Genomic DNA, 13,911 nt, shown 5'->3' with positions numbered 1-13,911 from the left:
AGGGAAGGAAAAAAAGAAGCCGGTGGTTGCAGGTACTCTGTTATTTATTGTACAGTATTTCACTGAAAGTACAAAGGCATCATCAGTATTCACCAGAATTGTATTGTAACAGGTACGTTATACTGCGTGTTAAAATGCGCTACTTTAACGATGCGAGACAGAACGCAAATTTAGAGGAAGAAAGCATGGAGTTTAAAAAAAATGTAAAAATACATTTTTAGTAACTGACCTGTACAAAGGAAAACAAAAGAAACCAAACAAGAATGCGGGGATTAGAGCCCCCAAAGTCATTTAAAACTATATAAAAAAGGCACCGTTATCTACCGTGTAATCAGGACCTTTGGGTTCCGTTTCCTTCATACTGATGACTGTGGGGGTGGGGGAAATACTGTTACTAAAATGATCGGACTCGTACAAAAGTATTTACACAGAAAGGCAGAAAAAAATTCCCCTACTCTTGTTCCAAAAAGAGAAACATTTGCCCGGTTGGAGAGTAGAGCCTTCCTCCCTACCCTCTCGCCCACACCGTGCCAAAGCGGTGACCTTCAACAGGGGAAAGCAAATAGTGACGGGGTGGGAGAAGCTGCCAGAGTCCTTCTAACAACGGGGAAGTGTCTCTCTCGTTTCTGTTTTATTGCTTTAAACTCTCCCATAAGCAGGGGAGCTAGAAAATAAAATAAAAACCCTAAAACCCACATGACAACCCCAAACCATCTGAGTCATCCTGGCTGCAAGAAGATGGGGCAGGTGGTCAGGAGAAACGGGGGAGGACCAAGAGGTAGGGCTGGCTGGAGCTTTCTTTCTAGAAAGGGCGGGGGGAGAGATGGGGAGAATAACGCTTCGAACTACCAGACATTTGTGCTGCTTTTCTAAATCTTCCCCTGGGAGCCTGACAGCGGTGTGTGTCAGTAGAAGCAAACCCAGGGCACACAAACCCACCAGCCAAAGCATCGGACGGCAGCCGTGGGACGTCCCCAGGACGCTTACACGTGAGCGCTCTTTGCGTGGGTAGGGGAGCTGGATCCCGAGGCATAGTAGAAACGGTTTTCACCGAACGTCTGGGCATCTCCCGAGCAGCAGACGATGACGCAGCCGCCGAAGAGGCAGAGGGCAGAGCCGATCCAGCCCGTGTACAGGGAGTAGCCGAAGCTCATAATGGTGGTCTCGCGGTGGGCGCACACGGGAAACCAGATGGTCGCAACGACGCCGCACATGGCTGGGGAGAGATGGAAAGGAAAGGTAACTCCAGCACGTAACCCCACCGCGGGGACGCAGAGCTCACCAAAGGGGAGGGAAGGCTCTGCAGGACGGGGGACAGGGAGGAAACCCATCCCTCCTGCCTTGCAGTCCCACGGTGGGACCCAGGAGCATCAGCATCAGGGCTCGGTCCAGGAGATCTCTGAGCAGGAGGCAGCGTGGGAGCCTCGTGGGGAGAGAGATCACGAGAGAACAGCCATCTCTCTCAGGCACCAACAAACAAAAAAGGAAAAACAACTGCTGCTTGACACAATCTGATATATTTATTACAAGGGAAACAGATTTGTTCCCTAGAAATAGCCTTAAGGGGGAAGAATGAAAGTCATTCCTGAAACTAATGCTCTGGAGAGCTGCAGAATTAGGAATACATTAGATACTAAGCAAGACCACAAAAGCCGTCTGCATCAGTCGCTAAAAGTATGCTAAAATCGGTGGCCCGAAGTCAACTGGTTTAAATCACTATTTCTGCATGAACTCGTGTCAATCAGCATCACCGAATGGTCACGCAAACGTTAACAAAATATCCCAGCACTTAACGAGACAGAGCAGGGTCTACAAAACACAAGCAGAAAAGGGGCAGGGACAAAACAAGCAGCAGTACAGCATGGCTGGGGGTTTTTTTTTTAGGGACAAGAACAGGTCTCACAACTCTGGAAAGCAGATTCTACTTCCCTGGGGAAAATATATCAAGTGATGGAGACAAACCCAGCAAGGCTCCCCAGAAACCTATCGAATTGAATAGAAGGGAAAGCGGTATTTTACCCAGAGTTTACAGGCATGTAAAATGTTATCGCTCTCTGCAGCTCCCTGAAAGGAGGGTGTAGCGAGGTGGGGGTCGGTCCCTCCTCCCTAGTAGTAAGTGGTAGGACAAGAGGAAACTGTCTCAGGTTGCGCCAGAGAAGCCTTAGGATGAATATTAGGACAAATTTCTTCACCGAAAGGGTTATCAAGCATTGGAACAGGCTGCCCAGGGAAGTGGTGGAATCACCATCCCTGGGGGTATTTAAAAGCCGGGCAGACGTGGTGCTGAGGGACATGGGTTAGTGGTGGGTTTGGCAGTGTTAGGTTGATGGTTGGACTTGATGATCTGAAAGGTCCCTTCCAACCTCAATGATTCTATGATCCTATGACTGAGGACTTCAAATTTTGCTTCAAATTCCATAGTTTTTTTCCACGAACAGCAGGAAGGCTGCCGCGGCGGTGCTGTGAGGACTGCTAGGCGGGTGCCATGGGAAGCAGATGCCCTCAGGACAGTAAAGCGGGTTCAAATGCAGCACTTTTTGCAGGCAGCCAGGCTGGAAATCACAATGTTCTCCGTGTGCAGCACACAGGCGTGGTTTGCTCCGAGCAGGGAGAAAACGCGTGGCCCGCATTCTCCTTGTGCTGCACAAGGTCACACTCGCCACCTTCATGAAGGGTCCTACCTCCATCCTGCAAAGTCCACACATGCACCGAGGGCAACAGGAGTTGATGGCGTTAATCACCTCACAGGAGCCGGTCCTAAAACAACACTCCTTTACGGCCCGTACATCTGAGAAGAATTAATCTGTCAATATTTACTTGCCTCCGGGACAAGCTGTGCAGGAGTCCATCCTTGTGGCTATCAGAGAATCAGAGCAAAACAATAACAGGACCGTGGCAGCGTTACAGATTTCCACCGACCGCGTTAAAAGGTATCTGGAGGCAGTGTCAAAAAGTTAAGGTTGCAAGAGGGGAAAAAAAGGGGGTGAGATTAAAAATAAAATTGTTTGGTTAAAGAGGAGAACAAACCATAGCTCCTGGCCGGACAGCAGAAAACCCATCCCCAATAGCTGCAGTTATTGTGAGAGAAAATATTTTCTTATGGAAAAGAGAAGAACATTTGAAGGATGCTAATAAAGCCAGTAATAATTTTGGGCCTCCTCAAAGCAAGGGCCCCGCGGCTTTGGAAGAAACCTTCGGAGAAGGCAGGGAGGGGAGAACAGCATTTCTCCTGCGGGTGCATCAGTCCCGCAAACAGCTCATGAGCTTTAAAACAAAAATGTATCAGTTGGGAATACGCAAAGCATTCTAATGGGCTCGGGGGGAAAAAAAAGCTTCTTTGTTGCCCGAAAAGACACAATCATCTTTTCTTTTTCTGTCAGCAGAAAAAATAGATATATATATATATTTATGTCCATAGACTGTAAGAGCCTTATCTATCCAGACCCTCCCCCACCACACAGGACCGAAGAAAACACTCGCGCTGGGGTGAGAGGAGCTCTCAGGGCCACCAACACAATAGCACCCCTTGTGCGTGTGGCTGAACGACATGTAGAACCACCTTATTTTAATGCTGACAATACTAGAAAGCTGTGAAACACAAGCCAAGGACTTTGCACGGGTTAGTTTGACCTCTCTGTCTTCGGAGGCTACCAGCTGCCGTCAGTCACCAGTCACCCCCGCCGCTCAGCAAGAGGAACGCCCCGAAACAGGACTGGATTTCATCGCCCTGCAGAGATTAGAGCGGGGCTGTAAATCCTCTGAGAAGATGCGAAAAGGGCGGTCTGCAATGGCAATATCTCTCGGCGAACTCAAATTTTCGTCCCGCTGTATCGCAGAGCAAGGCTGAAGAAAAGTGGATTTGCCAAGAAACCCAAAGGGATCGGAAAAGACATTTTAGGGCAAGTTTCACGCACTGAAATAGCTGCCTACAAGGACGAACTCTTTGAATAGAAATTATTACCCCTTTTTTTTTTTGTGCTGACCCTGAGAAATTCTTTGCCTCTCCCTAAATATGAAAGACTTCAGATAGAAGAGCTGCTGTAGTCAATATGGTCTGGCAAAAAAGTAAAAGAAGGCCTGCAAACGGCATATTTTCTATTAGATCAACTATGTTGGCTGCAAAAACAGGCGTGTTTCGGAGCACACAGATACCGGAAAGCTTGCCTGCGTTTTGCAGCTAGAGTAGGCGGTCCTGTAAAAGCCTCTAACCTGCAAAATTCACCTCAGTAATAGATGGTGAGGTCGTCCTTGCTCCGTCAGACCGCTGTGAATCCACAGGGACGCATCCCAGGCTCCCAGCATTTCTAAGTCCTTTTTGACTATGGACTTGCAGCGGCCCAATCCGTTTAGCTGAAACTCTTAATATTCCACATTACGGGCATATTTTAATCAGATGGAAGCACACGTAGACAAGAAGCACAGAAGGTGCTCGGGGAGGTGGGGGGATAGAGCAGGATTACACTAACTCCAGGGACAGTGAGTCCCTGCCAAATTCCTTAACAGTAACTTAAAGGCTTTCTGCAGAAGAAAGACTACTTCTCTTTCACGGCTGAATTTAATCATTCTGAGTTGCTGAGTCAAAGTCACACAGATTTCCCTTTCAAAGCATTTCGTTGAAATAATAGATACGCATGATTCTTTTTTTTCTGTGTTCAAGGCAATCTTTTTATCTTGGTATCGGTGGTCTTCCAAGTAAGTCTCACGCGGTGTCCAGAAAAAAAAATATTTAATATCCTTTATTTAGTATACAATAGCTAATACGCTCATTTTGCAGCAGTAACTGCTAATAACTAATGTATTTTTCATCTGTGTTTTCCAGTATCTCGAGTCCCTCACCTCCGTTAGGAAAATGCCCACTCGGTTACCAGCACGGGGTCCCCCGAATTAGTATCAACAACACAGGATGGGTCAGGGTTTTTCCATCCACGCTGGCGTACGCAATGTTTTCCTACTGGCTCGGAGCAAACCTCTGCTGATGGTTGTTTTCGGCAATAAATCAATCCTCTCGGACAGATAGGATCAAGCAAAGACATAAATACATCAGCGGGCGGGATAGGAGGGTGCGCACACAGGTTGCACGCTCTGCAGCCTGCTATTATCAGCGGACAGAGAAATCAATGGAATATCTGAGCCCGTTGTTTTCCTGGCAAATTTTCAACTTCTATTCTTTTTTTTTTTTTCCTGTTTGGGTTTTTTTTCCGCACCGTTTCAAGCCCTGTTTTCCTTTTTAATAAATCTCAGTGACAAACTGCCGTCCCTTCCCCGAGCAACAAGCGAAGTTTGCCATGGGGCCAGCTCCCCTGATCGCATCTCAAATATCTATTTCTGCTACATTAGTGAGCGTTTGGGGGTTTGTTTTCTTTTATCCCAGAGCTCTGGGAGCTGGTCTCCACTTGGAGGAAAAGGCTTGAACCCGTGCGGTCGGGGAAAACCACGAACACTGGTTCAGTGGCCAGAAGGTAAATAAGACCAGTCCAAGGCATATTACATCTAGAATATAATTAATTTTACATCAGTATTATGATTCTTGAGGCCTGATTCATGCTTATTAAATGCCCTGAAATGGTAACACCTCATTTTGCAAATAACGGATCATTAATCAGCTTAAATAATGACAAAGTCCCAAGCTCTGTACATTATTCTTCTTCCAAAGGGACTGCCTTGCTAAGCAGCCCAGAAAAATTTGGGGTTTATAAAAATAAGCGTGGCTTGGTTGTTTTTTCTTTTTAAAAAAAAAAAAAACTAACTTAAGAGCAAACTTATTTATTCTTTATTTGTGATCTGACGAAAAGATTATTATTGTAATTGTGACTAAAACATTGTGACCGGGCCGCTGTTTCCAGCCCAGGTCGTTCAGGACATCGGCGACGTGAGCAAACCACTTCACCTGCCCGTGCTTCGGAACCCACAGGGGTAAAAATCAGTAAGAAGTCCAAATCCGACCCAAAGAGCACTCGCCGGCCAATGCCTGTGCAAATACACATTTTCTTTCCTCACAGGATCTACTTAGTGGGAAAACCGTGTTCTGAGGCAGAGAGGGGCCTGACTTAGGGAGCACCGCAACCCGCCTCCGCCGCCCTCTTACATCTCATCTCCTCCCTGGTGTCACACCGCAGCAAGACCTGGATGGGACAGTGGCACGCTAGACCCCAAACCCCTGGTGCGACACTGCAATGTACGGGATTTCACTTATTTTAATGCAGCGTCACCCAATACTGCCACTGCAACGCGTTTTCGGCGCGTGCCGGTCCTGTAATCCTGTCGCCCTTCAGCAAAGCAGATTTAAGGACAATACTCTCGCCTCCGGGTCTGCAGCCACGCAAAGGGGGCTGATCTACAGCACGGTTCTCCTTGACTGGGACCGAAAACTCGTGTTTGTTTGTGAGGAAGTGCAGCTCTGCTGGGCCTCCCCCATGCCGGGCAGGGGAAATCCGGCAGAGCAGACTCCTCCGGCACTAAAATGTCATTCACGGGCAGAAAAAAAACACCTCCACTTTTTCTTTCACTTTGCCAAGCCCAAATACATGACTTACGGTTTTGGGATAGGGATGAAGGCCACATTCCAACAGCTCGCTAACATGTCTGTTCATGATCGGGATGTCCTAAACAGGCCCTGTAAAGCTTATTTTAGGATTTCCAGCTGTGGCAACATGGCCTTAAACCCCACAGACGTTGAAAGGGCTCCTTGGTCTCAGTCCCTTAGATTTGGGATGTACTGACTCATATTATCTGCTTCTCACCAACGCACTGGAGGAGGGACCGCTTGCAAGGAAGGAGCGTCCAGAGGACAGCCCCTCGGAGCGTGCAGCTTTATCCAGTGCCCACTTGAAAAAAATAAGGAGAAGAAGAAGAAAGAAGATGGGCATGATGTCAGCGCAGGCTGCCAGCGACCAGCAGAGCCACACAAAGAGGCCACTTTCCCTCACCCCTCCTCCTCTGCCACACAGACGGGTAAAAACAAGGCACCGCAGCCTGTTGTTGAGATGACGAGGCTTCAAGAACATGCAGGTGTTGCATTGGGGACAATGAGCTCCACAGTCTGCGCTGCTCAAAACAATCTATTCCACAGGCACGGAGGACGGGAAGAAATTCCCAAGGGAACTTGGAGGTCAAGGGCAAGGCTGGGCAGAGGGGGCTGGGAGGCACAGGGGACATGTCACCCCTCTTCCCAGGTCCATGCCACCTCCTTGCTCGCTCCCCTGCTGTCCCCGCAGCACCAGCGCCCCCTCAGCCGCAGGATTCCCCTCTCACACACCTCAGCTTACTTTGACCTGGCTGCATCTGGGATGCCCAGGGAAATTTGGAGGCTATCCATTCCCTGTAAGCAGCTTGGGAGCTTAGACACTTTTCCAAAAATAGCATCACTTCCACAGCGAACCAGCAAAACCAGCTGCCTGTGTGCAACTGCTATTGCCTTCCTGCAGACAGGTGGGGGTCGTGCCCGAGGACTCCACAAGAGCTCCCCTCTTCACCCTGCTTCACTCCCTGCCTCCTGTTTTTGTCCGCGCACTCCTGTACATGCCTTTTATTCACCCCACAGACTGTGGCGATGCTGGAGAGCTTCAGGGTCAGCCCAGCCTGGACAACCACCCGTTCAGGTGAACACTCTCAACCAACTTGCACCGCAAGATCCTGGAGCAGAGGAAGACCTCCGGCTCTCCACACGCGGCGGGCGCCTTACCCAGGAGGATGATGAGGATCCCTCCCAGCTGGGACCGCCGGTACTTGGCAGCTCCAGGTTCATGGCCCATCCGGATGCAGGGCAAGACCGTTATCAGCAAGAAGATAGCGGGAAGACCCAGGACAGAAGCGGCAATCATCAGTGCTCGACATGCTTGGACATACCCTGTTGGCAAGGCAAGGAAAGAGGATTTTGATTATTTGGCACAAGAGAATCATAGAATGGTTTGGGTTGGAAGGGACCTTAAAGATCATCTAGTTCCAGCCCCCTACCATTGGAAGGGACACCTCCCATTAAACCAGGTTGCTCAGGGATGAGGCATCCACAACTTCTCTGGAAAACCTGTTCCAGTGCCTCACCACCCTCACAGCGAAAAATTTCTTCCTCGTATCTAATCTAAATTTACCCTCTTCCAGTTTGAAGCCATTAACCCTCGTCTGATCTCTACACTCCCTGATAAAAAGTCGCTCTCCAGATTTCTTCCAGGCCCCCTTTAGATACTGGGAGGTTGCTATAGGAGGCTTCAGCCTTCTCTTCTCCAGGCTGAACACCCCCAACTCTCTCAGCCTGTCCTCACAGCAGAGGGGCTCCAGCCCTCCCAGCATCTTTGTGGCCTCCTCTGGACCCTCTCCAACAGGTCCACGTCCTTCTTGTGTTGAGGACACTTTTTTGAGAACCTTTGGACAAAGGGTCATTTTGATTAGCTCCCAACACTTGCATGGAGTACAGGAGAGAGGTTCAATCCTTTGTGTAAACAATTAAGATGGGGAGACTGCAGTACCACAGTTAGTGCATGAACATGGGATATGCACGCTCAAAATTTTCCAACAATCAAGCAGCACTGCCTGGAAAACGCAAGCTCTTCCTAGGAAAACACTGAAAAACCATGGGGCTGGGAAATATGGGAAGAGAAAGTAGGAGAAACAGCTAGGAAGGAGTTTTCCTATAACTTTTCATAGAGAGAGCTTTGATTAAATAACAAGAATTTCAAGTCTTGAAGAGCAGCTTGCTGTGAGCAGAGGAAGTCCGCAGTCATCCAGAGGAGGGCTGAATAGTTGAAGACCCATTACTGAAACATGCAGGTCCATCAGATACGACCACCATCTGCCCTGAGGAGCTGAGGACTGTTGGCCTGGGAGGAGGAGGAGGCGGCTCAGCAATTCCAGCCCCATCCCGATGCTGCACCTCCGGAGTCCAGGCTGGTAGTGGGGTTTCAGAGGAGACCTGTGGCTTAAGGTGACCACTGGCACAGCTCTTCCTTAAGGAGAAGAAATGACTGCACCTTGCAGAGCTGCTTGAGTTGCCATAACCAAGGGCCGTGTTATTCCTCTGGGTCCCTACGGACATCATGGGATTCCCTGGCATTTCACCAGTTGCCATCTCTCTCCTGCCTGCCCCTGTGCAGCACCAGCAGCTCAACACAAGGCAGCGAGGAACGAGAGGGGATGGGGACTGCGGGTCTGCTGGGCAGGGATGTGACATTTCTACCACTCTGTGAGGGTCTATGTACAATAATGTCTCAAAAATTACATTTTTTTAATATATTATGTATATATAATTTTCCTATGTATATTTTATATAAAAATTAGGTATAATATATAGGATTTATACATTAAAAAAACCACGCCCAGGTCATTACTGGCACGCCAAAGAAAAAGAACAAGTGTCAGATTTGCTCCAGTGCCTGGTGAGCCTCCACCAGCTCTTGGGACAGTCCTAGCAGAGTGAATACACTGCCCCTCTTCCCCCTCCTATTAACAAAATGAAGCTACCTCGCGCAGGTTTGGAGTTCCGTGATGTCTCAAACAATATCAGCAAAAAGGGTCTCAAGCAAGTCCCACTAACATACAGATGAGACACCAGGAATGAGGATTTTACTGTTTCTGGAAATGCGGACTCTGTGCGTATCGAACATCTGCTTGATTTTTCAAGAGGAAACTTAACAAAAAAGTTACCTGGGGAGTTCAGGGAGAAAAAATGAGACCTTAAACAAAGGAGATGGCAGTGCCCAGTGTGGTGTCTGTGGAATCAGTCCCGATGAAATGAGAATACAAACACATTTCTTTTAAAGACATGACTCAGGCAATGAAAGACTCTGAACATATTTCAGCTATCGGGAACACCAGGATAAATTTTCCTCTCATGGAAAGCTGTGGGTATCAAAAAGGTTACAAGCAGAAGCATCGTGTTTTGTGATTTGTTTCTGCTGGCGAGAAGCGTTGCTTTCTGCTGCTGAAAGACCTATTTACCTATTTATTAAACTTCATTCAATAATGTTTCTTCGGGGCAAGTCTTTTCCCCTTCTTCTGTGCTGGATCATATTGAACAATAGCAGCAATAAGGAAGGTAAACCCACTAAAATAAAAGTATACACACACAGAAAGGGAGAATAGGAGCTAGTCTGAGAGATTCAGTACTGCTAAGCACTACGTGACACAGACTAGGCTCTGTAACAGAGAGAAATTCGGGAATAATCTTTCTTCGTGAAATTATTTTCACCACAGTTTTAAAATAAATAAATAAGGACACACGAAAGAAAACTACAAGGAACGGTTATTTCTACCCTGTCAGCTTTGGAAAAGGCACCTCCGACATGCTAGAGGAGGTGCAATCTAAAACACGGCAGAACAGAGAAGTGCTACAGAGTTAACAGGGATTGAAACAGGTAAGATCATTAACTAAACTTACAAGGGCAAGACCACACAAGACTTTGGTAGGCTTAATTAGCTCAAAAGATGTATTAATACTGATGAAACACCTTGCTTAATTTTTGCTTTGCAGTAAACTAGATGAAAATTACTAAATCATCAGAAAATATCAGCCAAGTTAAATGTCGTTACATCTGTTTGCCATGTAAAAGTTCCGTCTTGCCTTAGAACATGTGGGAAGCACAAGACCATCAAGACTAATGATGATCTTCCCAAAGATTAAAAGCCATAGCAGCATTAATAATAGATGCTGAAAGATTCATTATACTCCAAATCATTTTAAGGAACAGAACCTTAACATATGTAATAGATCATCATTATCTCAAAGCAAACCTCGCAAAACTCTATTATCCCTCAATATACTAGGTGTGTTTTGCAACGCAACCTAGAGACAAGATGTGAAAGGAACAGCGAGCATTTACTAAGAGCAATGATTAAACATTAACCAGACTTTAACAGCCACAGATAACACATGATACCTGGGTACGATTCAAACCAGGTATAATTTAATGAGAAGCACGTCAAGAGCCATCATGCACATTCTTTAGCGTATTTCATGGACCATCTCCTGCCCTGAGGAAGTTGAAGGAGCTTCGCCATCAATTCAGCCCGCAGCAGGACCTGCCCCGCTCAGAGCACGGCTTGGCTCCTCACCTCCAGGTGGGAAGGGGAGGACACATACCTGGCAGTATGAGGATGTCCACGAGGGGCTTGCAATGATAGAGACCTGTGGCCATCACGCAGTCTGCCCACAGCCCCTTGGATCCCAGCTCATCCATTTTCCTGCAGGTGGTAATGGTGTAGCCACAAGTCACCACCCAGTCGTTGGTGGCCGTTGCCACAACCACCCCGATCCACCCTATAAAACTGCAGACAAATCCGGCCAGGTGCAGGCAGGTGGCCACCATGGCGATCCCTTGGTGGGGCAAGCTGGACAGGAGAGCGGCCGCAGGGGTTCAGTGACGCCGGCCGGCGAGCTCCCTGCTGCGGATCCCGGCTGCTGGGACCTTCTGCGAGCTGCGAGCAGGAGGGACGAGGGTTTGGTAGGACGAGGTCCCTGGGCAGGCACTGCTGCAGGCACTCGGCTGCCGCTGCCCAGCTCCCTCCCTGGGAGGGGTTAGAGCTGCCTCCAGCCCCACAGCTCATGGGAGGAGCGAGCCGGGAGCCCCAACTTCGGCCAGTTCATCAAGAGTCGGAGGGGATGGACGGTGTGGAGAGGAGGAGACGCAGAATTACACCCACCCGTGCCTGAAAAACAAACCAGACTGCTTTATTCGAATGCAAACAGCCTGACTATTCAAAACCTATCATTAAGGGAGAAAAATTAAGGCAGTGTTTCCAAGCTGATGGTAAATGATCACACCGGTACCTCTTCATGGAAGAAGGGCAAGAAACGTGGTGGACAGAGTTACTCAAGAGGTGGAATTGATCATCTCATCAAAGCCACCAACACGGCTGCAACAAACAGACAAAGTCCGTCTTGGGTCTGTCCTGATGTTTTCAGTAACTGCAAAAACATAAAAGAATAAAAGACCCATCGCTGCATTCTCTGCTTGCGCCTGGGTTTTCAAAAGTATTAATTAACTAACACTCAACGAGCCTTAAATATCTGTTTAACGTATTTGTTTCCACTTTGGAATGATAAAATTAAGATGAGCAGCTTTTTACCCAGACTCATTACGGGCGTAAATTTTAGTCTGCATCAAAACGTGAAAATAAATGAAAAAAAAAAAAAAAAAAGAAAAAGAAAGAAAAAAAAAAACCCGCAACACCTTCCCAGCCTGTTCTTCGTCAAGAGAAACAGGCAGGCAGGACGTTGTCTTAATTTTACTTTGTATTGACCCAAACAGAAGTTACCGGGTGCCGACCCATCCCTGACGAAGTTCGCTCGTTGCGGGGAATGTCGGATCGCCCCGATCCAACGTGCCTGGAGAGACCACTAGCGGGGAGCTGCCCGCACTGCACCGGGACGGGAAAACCGGGCAAAACCGACCCAACCGCCAATTCGATTCATTCCCAGAGCTGGCAGTCAAAAAAAAGTACTGGAAGCTACACAGGGATTAAGGTGCCGGGAATGAAATATATCCAGCTCTTCATCCAACAGTATTTTTTCCCGTTCTTTAGCAAAAAAAAGTGGGAAAAAAAATAATTAACAAGACCATCCTAAGCTTCATTTGTCACATGTTCCTTAGATCCAAAATTCAAGGACACGAGGCCACTTTTCCTTTGTCAAAGCTTCACCCGAACACTGCAACTACTACATAAATTGTTGAAAATTACCTTTGAAGAGGAGCTTTTATAATAAATAGAAATTTAATTGTTGTTTTCACATTTGTTTTATATTGTTGGTTACTCCTTGGGTTTTTTCTGTCCGTGGTTTACGGTATATTTGTGAAGCCACACTTCCATCAACTTTCACGATGTGATTCCACCTTTCTACATAGTTTATTCGTCTACTGCACCCACTTCAGGTGGAGCAAGCTGTTACCTACATCCAACCACCACGTTCATGTTGTCTAGGGTTTGGTTCTAGATGGATTTAATCTTTCCCCAAACAATATCCCTGCTTATTCATTATTCAGGAGATAAACTTGTCATCTCTCGAGCAAAACTAGTGTTGTTCCACTTCTTGGGCCACCCAATTGCGCTGGACAGATCATGCGTCACCTCCCGAATTTGGAAGGAGACGAGCTGACAAATGAACACGCTCTCGCCTCTCCCTTTCGCTGACTCAGTTTGCATTTTTTTCAGTCTAGCATTTCCTCCATCTAATTTTGTAGCATTCCGTAAATTAAGCATCTGATCTGTTTGTATCAAGTATAAATGCAATTAGTTTAATACTGCTTTTTGATGAATACCAGGTGTAAGGAGGATACTTAACCACTTTGGGATGACTGATCCCAACCTCTGTTGCCTAACGATGCTTCACCACGCAGTCCTTTGGAGTTTAAAAAACATGTATATTCTCTAAATTGCACTAATACTTAGATTTCTAATGTACTTCAAGTATTTCATTTTTCTTCAAAGTACCAGAAAATTTTGCAACATCTTGATATCCCTTTTCATCCCAAAACCGAGATTAGAAGCATTTTACATGGTGATAGTGCAGGCGCGTCCTAATGCCCAAACCCCAACTTTTTAAAAAGGATATAATTTGCCAGCTGGGTACACATCCTACCGTAATTCAGTCTCCTACAGTTACGGCTTCCTTAACTACAAAAAGTTCTTACACTGCCACATTTTCCTTCATGAATGCGTTTCTCAAAGAGTGTGCGGCAGCTCAACTGACAAGAAGTAAATTTTACCTTTCAGTAACTGGCACAGTTTGAATTATTTCATTAATGCCGCCAGGGACAAGAAAGATTTACTGTTTTGTCACTGTTACAAATAACACTACCAACACGTAGGTGAATGCGTCAGTATGCTACAAGCGAACAATGATTCACAAGATCAATAAGAAACAAAGAATGACTTCCCAGCTATATACTAAACGAACGGATACATTTAGGGCAATATTCTTAA

The 13,911-nt window shown here is 46.9% G+C and overlaps 1 protein-coding gene across 1 annotated transcript; it reads right to left on the bottom strand.

Annotated features, from left to right (window-relative positions):
• Positions 1–33: 33 nt before the first annotated feature.
• Positions 34–11,507, bottom strand: CLDN11 (claudin 11). Its single transcript, XM_063339702.1, has 3 exons — positions 11,072–11,507; positions 7,682–7,846; positions 34–1,216 (listed from the first exon to the last, which is right to left on the bottom strand). Exons 1-3 carry the CDS (start codon positions 11,295–11,297, stop codon positions 984–986), a joined length of 624 nt encoding a protein of 207 aa, XP_063195772.1. The 5' UTR covers positions 11,298–11,507; the 3' UTR covers positions 34–983.
• Positions 11,508–13,911: the final 2,404 nt, after the last annotated feature.

The sequence above is a fragment of the Chroicocephalus ridibundus genome, chromosome 6 (genome assembly GCF_963924245.1).
Source record: "Chroicocephalus ridibundus chromosome 6, bChrRid1.1, whole genome shotgun sequence".
Taxonomy (NCBI): domain Eukaryota; kingdom Metazoa; phylum Chordata; class Aves; order Charadriiformes; family Laridae; genus Chroicocephalus; species Chroicocephalus ridibundus.
Note: the sequence above shows the minus strand (reverse complement) of the source record. Positions and strands in the feature narration are given on the sequence as shown.

What these genes read in the sequence shown, in the direction of transcription:
- CLDN11 (XM_063339702.1), bottom strand. Translation starts at nt 11,297, where the DNA reads ATGGTGGCCACCTGCCTGCACCTGGCCGGATTTGTCTGCAGTTTTATA. An exon ending in GGACATCCTCATACTGCCAG is followed by an intron (nt 7,847 to 11,071) that starts GTATGTGTCCTC and finishes CCTTGCCAACAG; the next exon opens with GGTATGTCCAAGCATGTCGA. An exon ending in GATCCTCATCATCCTCCTGG is followed by an intron (nt 1,217 to 7,681) that starts GTAAGGCGCCCG and finishes ATCTCTCCCCAG; the next exon opens with CCATGTGCGGCGTCGTTGCG.